General features: G+C 48.4%; 1 protein-coding gene across 16 annotated transcripts in view; it reads left to right on the top strand.

The window, feature by feature from the left end:
* Positions 1 to 19,563, top strand: part of ARHGAP32 (Rho GTPase activating protein 32) — a 233,977-nt gene that overhangs the window by 118,218 nt on the left and 96,196 nt on the right. For all 16 annotated transcript variants that reach the window (XM_068994507.1, XM_068994508.1, XM_068994502.1 and 13 more), the window contains one exon: positions 19,295 to 19,381. In XM_068994507.1, the coding sequence (XP_068850608.1) occupies positions 19,295 to 19,381 (87 nt within the window). The remainder of the gene's footprint in view (positions 1 to 19,294; positions 19,382 to 19,563) is intronic.

Genomic DNA, 19,563 nt, shown 5'->3' with positions numbered 1-19,563 from the left:
TTTTACATAAATTAATAAATCAGGCAGGTCCTTGAAGTTAATTGCCTCTTTGTTTTAGCCCGAAGCCACCAAGTGCTGGTTCCTCTTCCAGAGCCATCTCCATTGTCTTGACCCTGTAAATATTCACCCAGTTCGGCTGGGCTGTGCTCCCAGGAAAACCCGGGGCTCCGGGAGCAGGAGGACGATTGTGCTGCTGTTCAGGAGCCAGGATCCTGGCCCTGCCATAGTTTGTAGTGCAATGCCATCTAGTGTGCACAGGGCTCTCAGGATTGCCCTGCTCTGCAAATTCAGCACAGCAGCGGTCTCCTGCCTGCATCGAATTCCAAACAGATGCATTTCTGCCCAGAGAAACTGTGGCTGCCCCATCCCTGGAAGTGTCCAAGTGGTTGGACAGTGCTTGGAGCAAACTGGGATAGTGGCAGGTGTCCCTGCCCCTGGGATGAGATGGGATTCCATGTCCCTTCCAGCCCAAACCACTCTGGGATTTGATGAGTTTATGATTTGGTGGAGATGGTTTTGATAAAATTTTAGCATCATGAACTTCCAGTCTTCAGAATTCTCATCTTGGTGCTTCCTTGGGGTTTCTTGGGCACAGGGATGGGCTGGGGTGTAGAAAAGGGCAGGAGAAACTGTGAGGCAGTCCAAGGAGGAGATTTCTGTGGTCATGGGCTGACTTTGTACAATTTCTCCATGTGTCATAAATGAGTTTTTGGGGTTCAGAGCATGTCCAGAGGTTGTCAGGTGTTTATATCCAGTTGTTACTGCTGTGCTTTTGTGGCTCATGAGCTACAGTTCTGACTCCACACTGAGGCAAATCCCTCCTGCAGCAAGCTGGAGGCATTTGAACATGGCTGGGCTGTTCTTGGGCCCTGTTTTTGGATAGTTTGGGTGCAGGAGAAGCATTTCTTCATTCTGTCTTCATTGGTACTTTGGTCTCTTAAATTCTGCACATGAACAAATACAGTTTTCCTGCCAGGAGGACAGAAGAATCCTCCTCTCTCCTGTGCTGAGGAATGTGCAACGTGAGGGGTTTGATTTCCTTTTCCCGCACTGTTTTGGTGTCGTTGTGTGGTATCCAAGATGTTGGATTCTGGATGCTGCCAGGAGGGGGGCTGGGTCTCCCCAGGTTTTGACTAGACCTGCCAGAGAGGATTCATTTCTGAATAATCTCCTTTGCTTTCAATTAATTGTGAAACCAGGCTTTAATAGAGTGTGAAATGGAAAAAGAGAGAGGTAACACCAGCTGCCTTTATTTACATGTGTTAATCAACACAGACCCAAACAACAACAAATTAAACTGGAGCCATTCAGAGGGTTTGAAACACTCCAGATTTGGCTCAGGACTTTGAAAAACGAGTATTTTGTGGAGAGCTGGAAGGTCAGGGGCATTTATATTCTTTTTTAAATTACCCGCCGTGCCAGAGCCCTGAAGTTCCTGTGTTGCAGCCATGCCAAGTGTGGCTGTAACCCATCATTAGCTGAGTGAGCTTTGCTTTGAGCAGGGATGTGGAAGGCATTTGCTCTGCCCTGTGGGGACACGGCTGTGCTGGAAGGACTGACACAGGAGAGTGGCCACATGTGCCAGGAGTATCCAGGGGCCTTTTCCACGTCTGGCATTGCAGCCACCAGGGTCCAGCAGCCAGTGACTGAAGGTGGTTTCCTCTGGAGACAGCCTGGGTTTGCTGGTTCTGCAGGGCTGGATTGGCAGTTTGATGGGAATTTCTGTCGGAAACAGAGGTTGGTTTGCAGCCAGAAGGAATTTTTAGTTACCTGCTCAATTCAGCCCTGTGGGGCAAGGGGACAGCGAGTGCCTGGTGCTGGGGTGTTGTGGGTGCTGGTAAGGGTTTGTCACAGGATACACAGTGTGAGTCCTGCATGATCCTCTGGCCTTGGGTTCCTGGGAAGCTTCTGGATTTGGTGGTGATTTCTCTGGAAAAGAGTTGAGGCAAATTCAAGGAAAATTTTGTTTGTTCCTCTAGAGAACTTCACACTGGAGACATCAACCTGGTGGGGTGTAAAGCACATTGTGTGCACTCCCAAACTGCCTCAGCTCATCCCTGAGTCTATAAACACCCACAGCACCAAGGAGATCAAAGGGAAATTATTTCAGAATTGGAAATTCAACCAGGCTTCTGATCTGCATGTGCCAGTGAGAGCTGGATGTTGTTTGTGAGGATGAGAGCAATGATTTCATTTAATGAACTCAAATTAATTTAGAGAGTAGTCCATATCGTGGCTGGTTAAAATGTGATTTGTCAGTAGAGGGAATGCGAATATTTTGATTATTTGCTGGTGGGTTTTTTCCCACTTAGAAGGAAATCAGCTCTCTGGTAGGAATGATGTGATCAAGTACCAGAACTTGTTTATCAGAAGGAGCAAAATTTGTGATGAGGCTGGTGTTACACAGGTAAGGTCCTTTCCAGCTCCATGTGTTTATAAACCGTAAATGCTGATTCTTCACTCAAACGTTGGACTTGATGTCTTGGAGGTCTTTTCTAACCTTAATGATTCTGTGATAGTGTGTGGTAGGGACCACACTCAAGACATCCCTCTCTTGCCTCTTACAGGTCATTTCAGGGGGCTTCTGGCCTCCGTAAATATGTTTCCATCCTCAGAAAAGATTTTCTTCCTTGTCACTTTCTCTAATCCCTTTGTCCATGACGGGCCAGGCTGCACACAGCGATGTGTAGTGGCACCAACTCTGTGTCAGGAATTGCTTTCTGATTTTATCAGAAACAACCAGGTGCAGGAGGGGATTGGGAATCAGATGGGCTGAGGGACCCTGAGGGGAGAGCAGCACATGGAAGGCTCATTCTTGCTGATTATACCCTGTTTGCACTAAATAAGGCTGCTCCAGGGGTGGCCCAGGCTGTGTAATTTATAGGCACTGATTTCCTTCATAAACATTCCCTAAATGTTTATTTCTTTGTGCTGCAGCACCCCACAGTCTCACTTATTTGGGGATATGAGAAGCCATCTCATAAATTTTCCCAGCTTGTCATACCTGAAAAGCCAGCAACCAGTGGCACATTTTCCAGTGTAACAGTTAAAGGCCTTCTTGGCAGTTTAGTGGACAGGAAATTTCCAAGGTTTGGGAGAAATAGGGCATTGGGTAGGAAAGAAATAGAGTTTCTTTCTAACAATGCTAGTTTTCAATTCTGTAGACAGCTTGCATTGAGCATTAAAAATTCTCGGGGGTATTTTCAGAGCTGAAAGAACAAAGAGAAACTTTGAAGAGGAGGAAATTGCTATCAGCTGATGAAGAAGGCTTGAAAAGTTTATGTTCCTGTTGTAAAAATCCATTTTACTGCCTTAAAAATGTATATTCCTGCACTGTGCTGTGCTACACTCGACATTTGTGAGGAAGAAAAGCTGATTGATTGTCTTCACAGCCATGTGAAGATGCTTTTTAGGCCTCAAGGGTGTTTATCATGTAGGATATAGACAAGGGACACATAAAATAGATTGAAGTTGTTGTCAGTGTAGGCAACAAATGGGGAAAATTTGGAGAACTGCCCATGGGCAGGAGCAGAGGTATCAGGGCTGGAATGGGCAGAACTCTCTGTCCCCATCTGCCAAGTGGGCAAGAGACTTGGAAAATCTGTTCTCTGCAGACTTAAAACATGAACTTTGAGGTGATCATTCCCTGGCATTTTTGGGCTGCCCAGCCCATCTCTGACACTGACAGTCTCAAACAGAGCATCATCTACAGTAAAATAGTAAGTGAAATACAGGTCTGACTTCTGACATACTCAGGGTAAAAGCTCTTCTTGGCTTGTGGAAGATGAAGGCTCTGACTGGGACCTGCAGCTCCTGAGAACTGACTTTGTTCTACAACTTCCCTGACTTGGACTGCAAAATTACATCTGAATTTGACAAGGGACCTCTGCGACCAAATGTAGTGAAAGCACAAGGTTGTGCTGGGAAAGTGTCAGATCTTAGTATTTCCATATTACCTTGGAGTTCACAGAGAAAAGGGAGCTAATGGCATTCCCTCCCTTTGGTGGTCAATCATCACCAGGCAGGGGTGGGCTGGCCGGGATAGAACCACTTCCATGGCCAGTGATTCCCAAAATGCCTCTTTCTGCATAGAAAGGACTGAGCTTGGATATTCTGGACTGGCAGAAGTGTTGTGGAATTACAGTAGCACATTGGTGTGGTGTTCATTAGAATAATCGCTCAGTTAAATTACCACTCAAATTTAAAAATTGAAACCCACATTGAACCCAAGTTTTTGGGTCTGTGGGGAAGGTGACCTCCCTCTTAGTGTTGATCGGGTCTCAGGTGCTGAATGATAAAACCCAGCCAGTGAATAATGATCTGCAATATTGGATGTTGCAGATGAGTCTCATTCACTCTGTGTCACACACGGGCCCCTCGGACACACAGACGTGTCCAGGCTGTTCACCGGCCAGGGAAGGCTTTGACAGCAAACTTTTCATCATTAAGCGCTTGTTTTGTGTGGGGACTGTGCAGTGAGCAGAGCCCGCTGTGCCCCGGCGCGGGGCGCGCATCCTGCGCTGATCCAGCCTGCGGGCTGCAGGGGAATTTCATGGAGCTGTAGCCCGGAGCCGGCTGGCAGCAGTGGGAAAGCAGGGACATGAGGAATCCTTCCCTGGACTGTGCTGGCTCTCAGACGTGTGCTGGCAGCTGCTGTCATTGCTTTGCTCTGCTCTGGGGCTGTGCAGCCTCTCGTGTGCCGCGCTGAGCACAATCCCTGCATGCATTCCCTGCTTCCCTGTTTCTCTTGGCTCCCGCTGAACTCCACGGCTCATCCCGCGGGACCTTTCCAATGAGAGAGCGAGCGGCAGCGGGAGGCACAGCACGGCTTTCTCGGCGGTGCCAGCTGAGCATGAAACGGGCAGCGTGGACGCGGCGCTCGGGGCAGCCGTGGGGGCAGAGCTCGGCTGGCGCTAGGAACGCTCGGCTGAGGGGGCAGAGCCCGGTGCTGGCCCTAGGAACGCTCGGCTGAGGGAGCAGAGCCCGGTGCTGGCGCTAGGAACGCTCGGCTGAGGGAGCAGAGCCCGGTGCTGGCCCTAGGAACGCTCGGCTGAGGGGGCAGAGCCCGGTGCTGGCACTAGGAACAGAGCCCGGTGCTGGCCCTAGGAACGCTCGGCTGAGGGGGCAGAGCCCCGCTGGCCCTAGGAACGCTCGGCTGAGGGAGCAGAGCTCGGCTGGCACTAGGAACGCTCGGCTGAGGGGGCAGAGCCCGGTGCTGGCCCTAGGAACGCTCGGCTGAGGGGGCAGAGCCCGGTGCTGGCCCTAGGAACGCTCGGCTGAGGGAGCAGAGCCCGGTGCTGGCCCTAGGAACGCTCGGCTGAGGGGGCAGAGCCCGGTGCTGGCCCTAGGAACGCTCGGCTGAGGGAGCAGAGCCCGGTGCTGGCCCTAGGAACGCTCGGCTGAGGGAGCAGAGCTCGGCTGGCCCTAGGAACACTCGGCTGAGGGAGCAGAGCCCGGTGCTGGCCCTAGGAACGCTCGGCTGAGGGAGCAGAGCCCGGTGCTGGCCCTAGGAACGCTCGGCTGAGGGGGCAGAGCCCGGTGCTGGCCCTAGGAACGCTCGGCTGAGGGAGCAGAGCCCGGTGCTGGCCCTAGGAACGCTCGGCTGAGGAGCGAGAGACCCCGCCGTGGGCAGCTGGCTTTGATTCCCAGCCTGGAGCGCTGCACTCCGGAGCTGATGCGGGGAAGGTTTTCTCAGTCGGCTGCTGGGAAGCTACGGAGAGACCTGGAGCTGTTAGGCCTTGGCTAGGGAGCCTGTCCATGGAAAGAACGGAGCGTTGTAGCAGGGGTAAGTAGTGCACAGCCTCAGAGACCCTCTGGGCTTGCTCTGAGATCCTTTTTGTTTGCGATGGTCATCAGGCTAAAATAAAACCGGCTGGAAGGGTGCCTGCAGGGTGGCACCAAGTGCTGCTGTGGCAATAAAGAGTGATTCAGATTCCAGTTTAACAAGGGTTCTTTGCAGAATCTTCAGAGGTAGTTCAGAGGGGGGGAGGTGGTTGTGTTGTTGTGCACACTGTCTTCCATGACAGATTTTAAAGCTGAGGATAATGCAAACTGTGATTCTCCTCCCAGAGATTAACCTGTGACCTTTGGCAAGATCTTTTTGCAGTGAGGAAGTCAGTCTAAAAGCCATATTAATGAGGTATAGGGAATTAGCTGGGAGTGGGGTGGGGAACATCCCAGCAGAGCTTTCCTGCCTCAGGAGAAGGGAATGGCTTTTGAGATAAATGTTCTTAAACCTCTAGTGCATCTCCTACTAAGTAGAGAAAGGAGGGGTCAGTAATAAAAGGAGTGTCTTGCATTTTCTGGTGCTAGATGTGTTCCAAACTATTGCTAATAATTCCTAGGCCATGCCCTTTGTTACATGGGTAGGGTTAGCAAAGGAGATTTTATAATTTATTTCCTCTTTTTTGATCTTCCATGTACCTTTAAAAAGAATCTTTTGAATATAAAGGAATATCTGTTGTCAAAGTGAGTGCATGTTGACTCTGAACTGTATAATTTTAGACCTTTATTCCATGTTTCTGAGGGAGATCTGTGGTTATGTGAAGCAGCCTGGGATAAATCTTCCATCAGGTTCAGGGACATGTAATGCTCACTTGGATGTTGTGCTGACAGGAGCCACAGAGCAATCCTAGGAGGTTGCATGCATTTCTTCAGTCATAGCCAGTAAATTATTAACCAGACAAAATCAGCATCTGGACTTTCTAGGAATGCCATTGTCCCCGTGCCACCTCTGGAACCCGTGCCCTGGGAGCTCAGTGCCACTCCAGGTTCTCAGTGAGCAGCACAAGGGGGTGCTCAGCATCTCCAACACTCCTGCTAAACCCCTGTGAGAATTCCCCTGCTCCTTGCCCTGGCAGGCTGAGTCTCTGTAGCTGTCAGGATGTGTCCTTTGTGCTGGCTCAGCTCCTTGGCTTTTGTGTGGGAGAGTTGGACTTAAACCACTTCCTATTTCCTGCCTATCTTTGCGCCTTGCTTTTCCTAAGGGCCACTGAGCCTTTCATCCCTCTACCCAGATTTGCATATGTGAAGAGAGGGAATCTCTTCCCAGACTTCTCCCCCCCCCATAAATTGGTCAGGCTGAGTGACACCTTTTATTTGGTTGGTGGTGCTGCGGATACAGCACCCATGTCACTCAGAACTCCAAGCTTAATGTCTGCCAGGAGTTAAAGAAACTGAGGGGGGTTTGTGTTTTATTTCTGTGTGTGTGTTTGGCAGAGCAGACTGAGCAGAGTAACCAGGATTTTTTGGACTGGCAGCTTTGAAATTCCTGCACAGTGTGCATGGCACTACTTCTCACACACAACATTCAGCCACTCTGCAATTTAAATTAATTATTTGGGATCTGTTTGACTTGTGGCTTTTTCCTTACACTGATTCCTTGCAGCACACTTCTGTGAATAACCAGGCTTTCTCTTTCTTTTCTTTCTTTTCTTTCTTTTCTTTCTTTTCTTTCTTTTCTTTCTTTTCTTTCTTTTCTTTCTTTTCTTTCTTTTCTTTCTTTTCTTTCTTTTCTTTCTTTTCTTTCTTTTCTTTCTTTTCTTTCTTTTCTTTCTTTTCTTTCTTTTCTTTCTTTTCTTTCTTTTCTTTCTTTTCTTTCTTTTCTTTCTTTTCCCTTCCTTCCTTCCTTCCTTCCTTCCTTCCTTCCTTCCTTCCTTCCTTCCTTCCTTCCTTCCTTCCGAATTCCTTCCTTCCGAATTCCTTCCTTCCTTCCTTCCTTCCGAATTCCTTCCTTCCTTCCGAATTCCTTCCTTCCTTCCGAATTCCTTCCGAATTCCTTCCTTCCTTCCTTCCTTCCTTCCTTCCTTCCTTCCTTCCTTCCTTCCTTCCTTCCTTCCTTCCTTCCTTCCTTCCTTCCTTCCTTCCTTCCGAATTCCTTCCGAATTCCTTCCGAATTCCTTCCTTCCGAATTCCTTCCTTCCGAATTCCTTCCTTCCGAATTCCTTCCTTCCTTCCGAATTCCTTCCTTCCGAATTCCTTCCGAATTCCTTCTGAATTCCTTCCGAATTCCTTCCTTCCTTCCTTCTCCAAGTACTGTGCAGCTTAATGAGAGTCAAGTCTCAGAAGTGTGAAACAAATCAAGAAGCTCAAAATCTTCTGCTTGGTCCTGAAATGCCCCAAAAGTTCCTTTTTGTAAAGTCACTCAAATATGTCTTCAAACTCTTTACATCAAACCTCTCTGCTTGGGACCTGGTTTCTGGTACCTGGAGTTGTCTGTGCCAGGGATTGCTGTTGTTTGTAATTAGATTTTGCTAGCAGTGTAGTGTTAACAGGAACCTGTGCCCGCAGTCATTTAACCCAGCCTTGCAATTGCTTTTATTAAGGAAATGTTTCATTTATGCCATATTTTTTTATGGAAATTGAATTTAGAAGGGATAAGTTGTGCACCCCAAGATTGTTTGCATTTCCTTGTGGCTGCACCACAGTTATTTCCTTTCCTTGGGAAAAGCAAAGCCCCAGGGGATGCAGAGCTCAAGGTGAGGTTGGCCAGGGATGCGGGGATGGAGCTTTGGGAACAAGAGCAGGACATCACACGTCCTCCTGGAATGGGCTGTTTTCCCCAAACAACAACACAATCGTTGCATCCACAGCGTGCCATAATGGAGGCTCTGTGTGCTGAGCCAGATGCACCCGGGCTGGGCTGACCCTGCCAGCTCTCCTTGGAGCAGCTGTGGGTTGGATTCCCACCAGAGGTGTGCTGGCAGAGCTCTGTGCTTTGTGTTTGATCCCATGGGATGTCTCTTGGTGGCCAGAAGCCATAGATGGGAGTGAGTAACAGATTCTGCTCATTTATTTTCTAGTTCTCAGTCCCTGGAGAACGTGTCCATGCAGGGGAGCACAGAAAGTTCACTCCTGTGCCCCTGTGGTGGTGGGAATGGCCCGATAACCTCCCTGGGGGCAAGGCTGCAGGAGGAATGTGATTGCCTGAACCACTCCACACTCCCAGCCAGGCTCTGGCAGTGATGCCCCAGCTGTGGTCAGTTACTGAGTGCAGGGACTTTCCAAGTTGTCGCTGTTTGTAGCTTCCTACCCGTTGTAAGTCTGGTGAGAGAACAGCCTCCCGTGCCCCTGGCTGTTGGTCTGAGAGCCTGTGCTTAGTGTTGTGTTCCATGTTGTCTCCTGAACCCCAGAGACTGGAAGTTGTGTCCCCCCAGAGGAGAAGGAAATGAGGTCATCATGGAAGCAAAAAAACACAGGAAAGAAATCCATGAAGCAAATCTGTCAGTAGTTCTGTGTTTCTCCCATGTCTTCCCAAATGCCATTCCAAGTGACATAGATTCTGTGTCATAAAAAACAATAAAATCCAGGCTTCACCCAGCTAAGGTGAGAAGCAGTTCTCAGCCCAGTGGCTTCAGTCTATGAAGTTCAGCACTGTTTATCTGAAGGCTGTGATTTCTGTAGCCTGGAATCCAAGGAGCGCCGAAGTTTCTCAGCATAGAGAGCTTTAGAGACAGAAGACAAACCCAGGAAATTCCAACCAGAAACCCCACAGGTGGCAGATGGAACCCATGGAGCAATCCAGGATGTTTTGTGCTCTCTGCCAATCCCCAGTGCCCGAGGCCCTGCTCTGCCTGCAGCCACATGCAGGGGTGTTCCTGCTTTGTTTTTAATAACCTCCGATATTTTAATTCCATGCAAACATTCTGTTTGGAGACGCTCAGAAGTTGTTTTTGCCTAATGGGGTCTCCAGTGGCTGCATCTAAGAAGTTTTTATAAATATTTCATTGCTTATGAAGATTGACCTTCTTATACATTTAGCGGAAATAGAAGGGTGAGACCACTTGAGAAAACATTTGCAGCTTAATATGGGAAAATCTGAGGAAAGTGTCTGATATAACTCTGAGATTTTGTGTCTCAACAAGCTTAGGCATCAAATAGACTAGGCTTAGGAGTTAAAACAAACAGACTCCAGCAGTTATACACCAGTGGCCTGCGTTGGCAGCTCCGCCTGGGATCGGGGATTGAAAGGGGGATCGTTCCAAGTTGTGCATTTCTGATTGCACTTAGGTCAAGGTTACTCCTGATTTCCTCTCCAGAGAGGCACCCACTGGATCCCCTGTGATTTGTGTCTCAGAGCAGCTCTACAGCAGCAGCATGGGGAGGACCCTCCTGTCCAAAACAGCATGTGAGATTGGAAAGGGTAAAATTCATGAGGAATTGCCTTCCCTTTCCTCTTGCTGTGTGCCAGAGAAGTGTGGCACTGGCCAAGTGTTTTTAGATTTTTCTCTTAGCTGATTGATATCCCTTAACCTGCCTTATCTTTTACCCTATGTCTGATGGACCAGAGTGGACCTGTCCAGTCCCTGGAAAACTGAAAACCCAGCAGGTCAGATCTCAGAGCTGCTGTGGTTGCAGTGGAGTCTTTGCTGCCACCTCGAAGTGATGCCATTTCCCATCCTTCTGGGCAGAGCTCAGGGGATGTGTATTTTAAAAGTTGCAGCAGTTTGTCCCATGCCAGGAGCTCCATTTTTCCATGGGAGCCCAGCAGGCTCTTCTCAGTGTCCATACATCTCCACCTGTGTCTGCCACATCCCTGGAAGTGTCCAAGGCCAGGTTGGATAGGACTCTGAGCAACCTGGGCTAGTGGAAGGTGTCCCTGCCTTAGAACAGAATTCTGCGATTCTATGATTTTAAAGTTATTCTCTGCAGGAGTTTTGATTTTGGAGGACTTCAAGGAGTGTCCCAGCTGTTCTCACCTCTCTCAGAAGCACCAAGATGTGCAGCTCTTGTGCATGACCTCACTGGAAGCTGATATTAGAAACAAAATAGCCAAATAGCCCAAAGGAGACCCGTTCTTGCACTTGTAAGGCACATGTGGAGCCAGTGCTGCATCCAGTACCAGTAAAGCACCCCAAGGGTACCACTGGGCTTGGGGTCTGCCCTTTTCTTGAGCTGTTCATATTTATAAACCATGCTAGGATTTGTCAGTCTTGAAGGTGAAGCTCAGATGAAGGGATGCTGACTGCTGAATAATCATCCTGCCATAGGAAGAAATTGTCTTGTGTGATTTGCAAGCTTAAAATAGTTCTGGAAGTAACTGCAGGCAAAACACACATCCCACAACCTCTTACATTTACTCAGTGTGAGTTCTTGCATAAAAGCCAACCTCTGAGTACACCTCTGATTGGATGGGAGCTCCTGTCTGCTGGGAAAGAGATTTACTGTGTCCAGCTCTGGGGCTCCCCATGAAAGAAGGATGTAGAACTGCTGGAGCGAGTCCAGGGAGGATGCGAAGCTGCTCCCAGGGCTGGAGCCCCTCAGCTCTGGAGCCAGGCTGGGAGAGCTGGGGGTGCTCACCTGGAGAGGAGAAGGCTCCAGGGAGAGCTCAGAGCCCCTTGCAGGGCCTAAAGGGGCTCCAGGAGAGCTGGAGAGGGACTGGGGACAAGGGCTGGAGGGACAGGGCAGAGGGAATGGCTTCCCAGTGCCAGAGGGCAGGGATGGATGGGATCTTGGGAAGGAATTGTTCCCTGGGAGGGTGCCCAGAGCAGCTGTGGCTGCCCCTGGATCCCTGGCAGTGCCCAAGGCCAGGCTGGACAGGACTTGGAGCAGCCTGGGGCAGTGGGAGGTGTCCCTGCCCATGGCAGGGGGTGGAATGTGATGAGCTTTAATGTCCCTTCCAAGCCAGACCATTCTGGGATTCCGTGAGTCAGCTTCCCATCTATCCCTCATATCCTTGCACATTCCAGTGATGTTTTCTGTTGTTCTGTGCTCAATCCATGGGGAGAAGACAGGATGTCAGAGATCACAGAATATCCTGAGCTGGAACGGACTCGCCAGGATCATCCAGTCGCACCCCTGGCCCTGCACAGACACTCCAACAGCCCCACCCTGGGCATCCCTGGCAGCGCTGTCCCAACGCTCCTGCAGCTCTGGCAGCCTCGGGGCTGTGCCCATTCCCTGGGGAGCCTGGGCAGTGCCCAGCACCCTCTGGGGGAAGAACCTTTTCCCAAAATCCATCCTAGCCCTCCCCTGGCACAGCTCCAGCCGTTCCCTTGTGTGGTGTCACTGGGCACCAGAGAAGATCTCTCCATGGAGATGTTTTCCCTCTTTACTGCAGAGGTGCTGTGGAGTTTAATTCCAGCATCCAAACCCTTCCACACAAAGGTATCTCACACTCCATACAAAACAGGTGTGGAAACCCAAGTAACACAGAATGCTTGGGTTTGGAAGAGTCCTTAGAGATCAAAATCCAGCTGATTTTGGTCAGGGGGAGCTGTGCTTGGAACTCTGCTCAGCTTGCTGCTGGTGGTGGCTGAGTGTGGCTGGGCAGGCCCCTGGTGCTCCATGGATTGTCCAGGGATAAGGCCCAGCATTCCACATGGTTCAGACGACGTGCAGCAAAGGATTTACTCACACCCTGGGGAGCCTGGAGTAGTGATTGTGTGGCATTACAGGAGGTGCATTTTCCTTTTTACTCTTATCAAGCCCTATTTGATTTTCTGTGTGTTTTTTGCTGCTTTGAGTTTTGCTGTGTTGGAGTTGTCAGAGAGGTGATTTAGAATAGCAGGGGAAAAAAGGAGAGTCAGATAGAAAAATACTCTTTAAACGGGGCTTTCTTGTCTTTACTTTGATCATTACTTCAGGATATTTACGCTTGGGTAAAGAAACCACTCTGTGGAAAATGTTCTTTTCCTGCTCTGAAGCCACAATTGAGGATGAGAAGGGAAAACGGGAGAAGATAGGAAGTGTGTGGGAGGATAACTAGTACATTTAGCAAGATAAAGCTGGAGTGAGTCAAAATAGGCCAGATAAATACATTTATGCTGTCAGAATAATTAGGTAGAAAATGTTTCCCTGTTTGAGAAGATTTGCCAACCTAAAATTTCAAATATAATAAAATAAAATCTTTACATGTATCAAAAGGCAGGTCTGGAAGATGCCCCATTACCAGACAAGCTGCTCTGAGTAATGGCCTGGGTAATGAGGGTGAAGTGGGGCTTGGGTCAGCAGGATAATTTAGGAACTAGTGCAGGAACTGGCTGTTGGTGACTGGAGCTGAGATATGTGGTCACAGCTTTTCCTTATAATGAGGCAGCATCTCAGAGTTTAATTAGCTTTTAATTTCTTCAGGATTCGTCCCAAGGATATTTGGGTCTTAGAATTACTGTTTTTTAATCAAACATAGCGATGTTTCACAGGGAAATGAGCCTCCTGCTCCTTGCCCTTGGCCACCAGACAGGCTTGCACCCAGTGCACACATTGCGTGAAGGTGCCGCTGGTCCTGGGACTTTGACCTCGTTTGATTTGCTAAAGTGCACAAACAACATAAATTAACAGACATTAAAGTGTGGTGGTTTAGGAAGGGGAAAGAAAAGTTATTCCTAATACTGTCAGAAAGAAGTTATCAGGTGTAACAGTGCTCTGGAGGCTTGATGAGCTTTTGCCATGGCTGAGTGTGAGCGGCAGTAATTCCCATCGCCTGTGTCTGGCTGCCTTCCCCAGGGATTTAACCTGGAATTCCATCCTGGGAAAACATGCAAGATCACCAGCTTTCCTTGGAACAATGACACAACCTCTGCCAGGAAAAGCAGCAGCCTTTCCACTGACTTAAAACTCCTGGCTAAAGCTGTGGTCAGAGTTCCTGCCATCCCTTGTCTCCTGGAGATTCCTACAGATGTGAGCTCCTCATCCCACCTGGATCACTGGGCCAGATTCTGCCAGTTGGTTGTGTTAGATCACAGGGGAGAGGGACTGCTAATGAGGCTCAACTTGCTTGGACTTTACCTTATAATAACTAATTTATATTAAGGATATAAATATATGTTTATTATCTTAGAGATGTAATTTATTATATGAATATAATAATATTTATTATACAAATAATGTACTCACATTTATATGCATATATTTAGATATATACTACAACATCATTATATATATTAGGTGAATAATATTGTTTTAAATAGCGGTAATTAATATTAAATAATTAATATTTTGAAGCATAGAGAAAGAGCTGTAGAGAGCAGTTGTGTTCATTTTATGTCCAGGGAGCTGGGAAAGGGGCTCAGGCTGGAGCAAAGGAGGCTCAGGGGGGCCCTTGTGGCTCTGCACAAGTCCCTGACAGGAGGGGGCAGCCGGGGGGGTCGGGCTCTGCTGCCAGGGAACAGGGACAGGAGGAGAGGGAACGGCCTCAGGCTGGGCCAGGGGAGGCTCAGGGTGGATATTGGGGAAAATTTCTTCCTGGAAAGGGCTGTCCAGCCCTGGCACAGCTGCCCAGGGCCAGTGGTGGAGTTCCCACCCCCAGAGGGATTTCAAATCCATGTGGATGTGACACTTGTGGACGTGGGTCAGTGGTGGCATTGGCAGTGCTGGAGAAGCAGTTGGACTCCATGATCTCAGAGGCTTTTCCAGCCTCAACAATTCTGGGATTCCCCGTAATTCCTTTGACTGGCCATGAAATGTGTGTTTTCCACAAGAAACTCTCAGGTCAGGGCCAAGGACAGGTTTCTGTCACCGTCTGTGAGAGATGCCAGAAGTGCCTCTGTCAGCTCAGATTGCTGATGGATATTTGTGATTGTCCCAGTATTTCCCAGGAATAGCTCCTGTTTGCACCAACAGTGTCCCTAAAGCCTCTTGAAGGAGCAGTCCTGGTGTGCAAACACAGCATCACCTGCCCAGGTCTTGGCTCTCTGCTGGCTCCCACTCAGGGCATCGTTACCCAAGAAATTGAGATGAAACTTGGCAGGTGCTGTGTGGGAGACTGAAATCAACTCCAGGAATTGTAGGAGTTATTTTACAGGGTTTTGCTGCTCTCTGGAGTGTTATTCCCTGGCTGTGTCCCAGGTCAGTGTAGCTCCACACCTCTGACAGGAGATGAGGTGTCAGTGAATTAGATTAATTAAAGTTTACTAAAAGTTTACACTGTTTGGGAAGGATGATCTGCTCCTTCTATTTGGAATCAAGATTATTTTTCTAGCTTACAGTTCTCATTAATTAATTATCATCTAATTACTGAATGCCTCCCCCATTAAATTCTAACCTTAACTCTAATTCTGTTGGGGAGGGGGGTTTCTTCGGGCTTTTTCTTTTCTTTTATGTTCCTTTTCTCTTTTTTACATATTTCAGTTTTATTGTGAGCTCTCTGCTGCAGCTCTGTGTTACTCACTGGCTGTGATGTGCATGAGTGAGATCAGTGTGTTCATGGCTTTATGAAGCAGAAGTTGAATTAAGTCCCACAGACAAATCAAATCTATGCTTCCCAGGCTTCTCACAAATTATGCTTTCACTGGGAGAGCTGGATGATGGAATTGACATCACTCAGGAAACAAGGAGATGAAAGTTAAAGCTGAGCTTCCTTTGATGTCTGGGGCTCAGGGGCACCAGGTCTTACCTGGCCAGGATTTGGCACTTTGTTAGTAGCCAACAATCCCAGTCCTGTCAACAGATTTATGTAGTGCTTTCCCTGAGATGATTTTTCACAGCTTTTGCGGTTTGTAAGAGGAGCACACAAGACTGCAATGGCTGGAAGTAAAAAATGATTGCACAGATCTCAAGGGTCATTTTTAATTATTTTTAATTCTGAATGTGCCATATCGTAACTCAGCCTCCTTCTTTGCCACTGTTCTTCCCTACAAGAGGAATGACCAATAAATTTTGCTCTGCAGGAGACCCCTGTTATCAGTGCCCTTATCACCCAGCTTGCCAGAGATGAGCCTCTGTCTCAGACATGAACTAGAAGCATTTTTACCTCCCTATATATGTGATCAGCAAAGTCTTGGCCAGCAAGCACTGCTCTTTTGGGCAAAAAGAGCCAAAAGTTTGTGGTACCAGTTTGCTGGTAGAGGAAAAATGATCTGTGTTGAATTCATCATCAGTTCTCAGTGGGTGTGTGCAGGAAGCAGGGGGGAGACTCCCAAACTTGTCCCCAGCTGTGTAAAAGCAAATCTGAGCAATGCCTTGGCACTGTTGCCCAGAGAAGCTGTGGCTGCCCCATCCCTGGAAGTGCCCAAGGCCAGCTTGGAGCAACCTGGGACAGTGGGAGGTGTCCCTGCCCAAGGAACTGGATGAGCTTTAAGGTCCCTTCCAGCCCAAACCATTCTGGGATTCCCTGATTCTGTGGTGTTTGCAATTACCCATAAAGTGTAGCGTGACCATTTTTAAGGCTTTCTTTGCATATCATGAAATGCTGCCAGTGAAAAGTTGAGGATACTCTAAATGTAATTTATGAAATCGGTCATATCCACTCATCCTAGCTAAGTATATGTATTCCAACAATAAATGAACCTAATGGGACCTAATGCATCATAATTGTTCGTCAGGCTCAGAAGCTTTGACAGCCAATTTCAATGTGAAGAAGGAACACTGCAGATTATCTATTATAAAGTATATGCTGTTTAACTCTGATCAGTTGCCATAAATGCTATTTACATAAATGCTATTTAGATTATTTACATCAGGAAAACACATTGGCACAGTTACAGGGATATCCACCAGGCCCCGCTGTTCTTTAAGAACACAAAAATCAATGTCCCACTTTGAAGCCAACCAAATTCTGCCTGTGAGTCATGTCCAGAGTCCAGTAAGGTCAGGAGAGGCCTTTGCTTTGTGCTTGGATTTCAAATCAAGCCTGGGGGCCACTGTGCTTTCCAGGATATTCTGTTTATAAGGGATGCTGCAGCAGGAAAGGCTTTTAAATGACAGGACATCCACGATTTTTGGGAGAGCTTTGGTGCATGTCTGTTGACAAAACAAAATACAAACTGAACCACATGGGGACTGGGAACATGAGCGAATATTCATCTTTGGGGGCATTTTGATGTGAGGACAGCTGGATGGCAGGATAAAGCCAATAGACTTTCCTGTGTAAACAGTTTCTGTCTCTGTCTCAGTCAGCACGAGGCTGCCTGTGGGAGGGGAGCAGTGTTCAGCTGGTTTTTACAACTCCCCTCTCAAACGAGACAGCTGCAGGGATGTAGGGCCCATCAGTGGGCTGAGATGTCACCTCTCCCCACGGTGAGTTTGTCTGAACAGTGACTGAAGCGGGGCTGCCTGGGAGGGTGCAAACTCCCTGAGTGTGCATCAGCAGGATGGTCCTCAGGCGGGTGTGCCCTGGGAATGGGGTTTGCTGTTCCTCAGTGTCCTACACACATGGACCCCACACCTGCAGCTGACACACTGCTGCTCTCCTGAGGAGTCTGTGCAGAGCCCTGGCGAGGCTGGAGCCCGGCCTGGTGGCCGTGTGTGAGAGGGAAGGGGATGAACTCAACCCATCCTAACTCACCCTGTGCCTTTCTCTACCCCACGTTCTGCTGCACAGAATCAGGCCCTGAATTCCTTCCAGGGAGCTCTGGTGATTTTGTTGCCTGGCTGTTGTTTTTTCAGGGGCCTGCGGTGATGAGCTTTGGCATTGATACACTCAGTGAAGGGACACCTGAAATTCCCTTGGGGCTGGGAGGTTTGTGTGCCCTCGGTGAGCACAGGGGAGAGTAAGGATGGAAACCTTTCTCCAGGAGTAGGAAACCCACATTTAATTCATAGAATCCCAGAATGGGTTGGGTTGGAAGAGCCCTTAAAGCCCATCCAGTTCCACCCCCTGCCACGGGCAGGGACACCTCCCACCAGCCCAGGCTGCTCCAAGCCCCAATGTCCAGCCTGGCCTTGGGCACTGCCAGGGATCCAGGGGCAGCCACAGCTGCTCTGGGCACCCTGTGCCAGGGCCTGCCCACCCTCTCAGGGAACAATATCCCATCCATCCCTGCCCTCTGGCACTGGGAAGCCATTCCCTGTGTCCTGTCCCTCCATGCCTTGTCCCCAGTCCCTCTCCAGCTCTCCTGGAGCCCCTTTAGGCCCTGCAAGGGGCTCTAAGCTCTCCCTGGAGCCTTCTCTTTTCCAGGCTGAACACTTCCAATTCTCTCAGCCTTTCTTTACAGAAGGGCTGCTCCAGCCTTTGGATCATCTTTGTGGCCTCTTTGAACTGGAGCTCCTCATGCCTGGCAAACATGGAAAATATCTCCAGCATGTGTAAGCCTTCCTCTACTGCTTGCTTTGGGTTTCCTTTGGCTGTAGTTTCAAAACTCAGTAGCACTTCAAATGTGACATTTGATAGCAAAGAATGATGACAGAGATGGGGGGAAGGTGCAATACAGAAGCAGTGGTTGTGTTTAATCACATTAATGGCAGCAGCCTAGGCTGATAATAAATTGTACAAGTCCAAAGACCTTATTTGGTCCAGGAATGTTGTTAATTACCTGTCTACAGCCATCAGAAAAGAAATTAGTATTGCAGGAGTTGGGTTGGTGGAGGGAGAGGGCTGAATCCATGTGCTGTGGGACTTCCTTGCAGAGAGAAGGGAGATTGTGGCAGAACAAAGTTAAATTAATTCCAGGTGTCATGGTCATTTGTGTGGAGAGAACTTTGCCTTCTTTGTCTCTCTTTCATGAGGTGTCTCTCACTCCCCACTTCTGATTTTCCTTGCTTACATTCATTGAATACATCAACTTGGGATTCTTCTCCTCAGCCTTTCTTTCATTTCTGCTTTTATTTGTTTCAGGATTTTTTTGCTCTTGGCTAATTAGGATTTTTTTACAGCCTTTTAAGTTTTATGTACACATTTCCTTTATTTATTTGCTTTGCAAACAGTCTTAATTTGCTTACGATGATTTGTAATTTCTGTTCTCAGAGAAAATCATTAAACATAAGCCATTTTCAGTGCAGGATATCAAGACTAAGGGGATAACAGGGCCAGGAGTGGCATGCTCCGGGCTTGGTCCCTGTGCAGGAATGAGACAGTGAAATCTCTCCTCTCTGCTCTCACTCGCACACATCCTGATGATGCAGTTAATGACTCTGGGTGTGATGAATGGTGCCATAAAGCTCTGCTGGGGTGAATTGCTTGACAACACTGAAATTAGGAGATACGTTTTATTATCTAATGTCTGCCTGAATGTATAAAATAAAAAAATAAATAAAATGTAGGAAGGGGGTAGGGAGAAGCACTGTTCTATATTCACTAGCCATGAATATTTATAGAGATATTTTCAGTGAACAATTAATTTTGCAGACTTCTAAGCTGGAGGTTTAATCCTGCCTTGAACAGTTTGCCTCCCCATAATTGTTTTATTTTTGAACCGTGTTTTTATTTTTAACCTGTCAGGTGAGGTGCCAGAATCCAGGAGAGTCTCCCCTGGGGCAGCTCCAGCCAGACAAGCCCTTGCCTGATGATTCCCCGATTCCCTGAGCCCAGACACGTCTTGGAGCTGGCTGGTGTGGATGTTGTGCTCCATGTGCCATGGTGTGCCTGGTTTATCCCCCTCACTGACCTGCTCTTCTCTCTCTCCCCTCCCTGTCTCTGCAGCTTTCGCTCCCGGAGGAACAGAACGAAGTAACGAGGAATGGCTGTGAGTCCAAGGAACTCGTGTACCTGGTGCAGATCTCATGTCAGGTAAATGCCCTGTTTCCTCTCCCCAGCCTGGGTTTCATTCTCTTTCCAACAGAGCCCCAGAATACTGTGGTGTGACACTTCCCTGTGGTGTGGTTGGGGTTCTCCATCTCTTCCCTGGCTCAGTCCCCCAGGGATACTGCCTGTGGTGCTGCCACCGGCACGTTGTAGGAGAGGAGAAGCAT

The sequence above is a fragment of the Aphelocoma coerulescens genome, chromosome 24 (assembly GCF_041296385.1).
Source record: "Aphelocoma coerulescens isolate FSJ_1873_10779 chromosome 24, UR_Acoe_1.0, whole genome shotgun sequence".
Taxonomy (NCBI): Eukaryota; Metazoa; Chordata; class Aves; order Passeriformes; family Corvidae; genus Aphelocoma; species Aphelocoma coerulescens.
The sequence above is the reverse complement of the archived record's forward strand: the minus strand, read 5'-3'. Positions and strand labels throughout refer to the sequence as shown.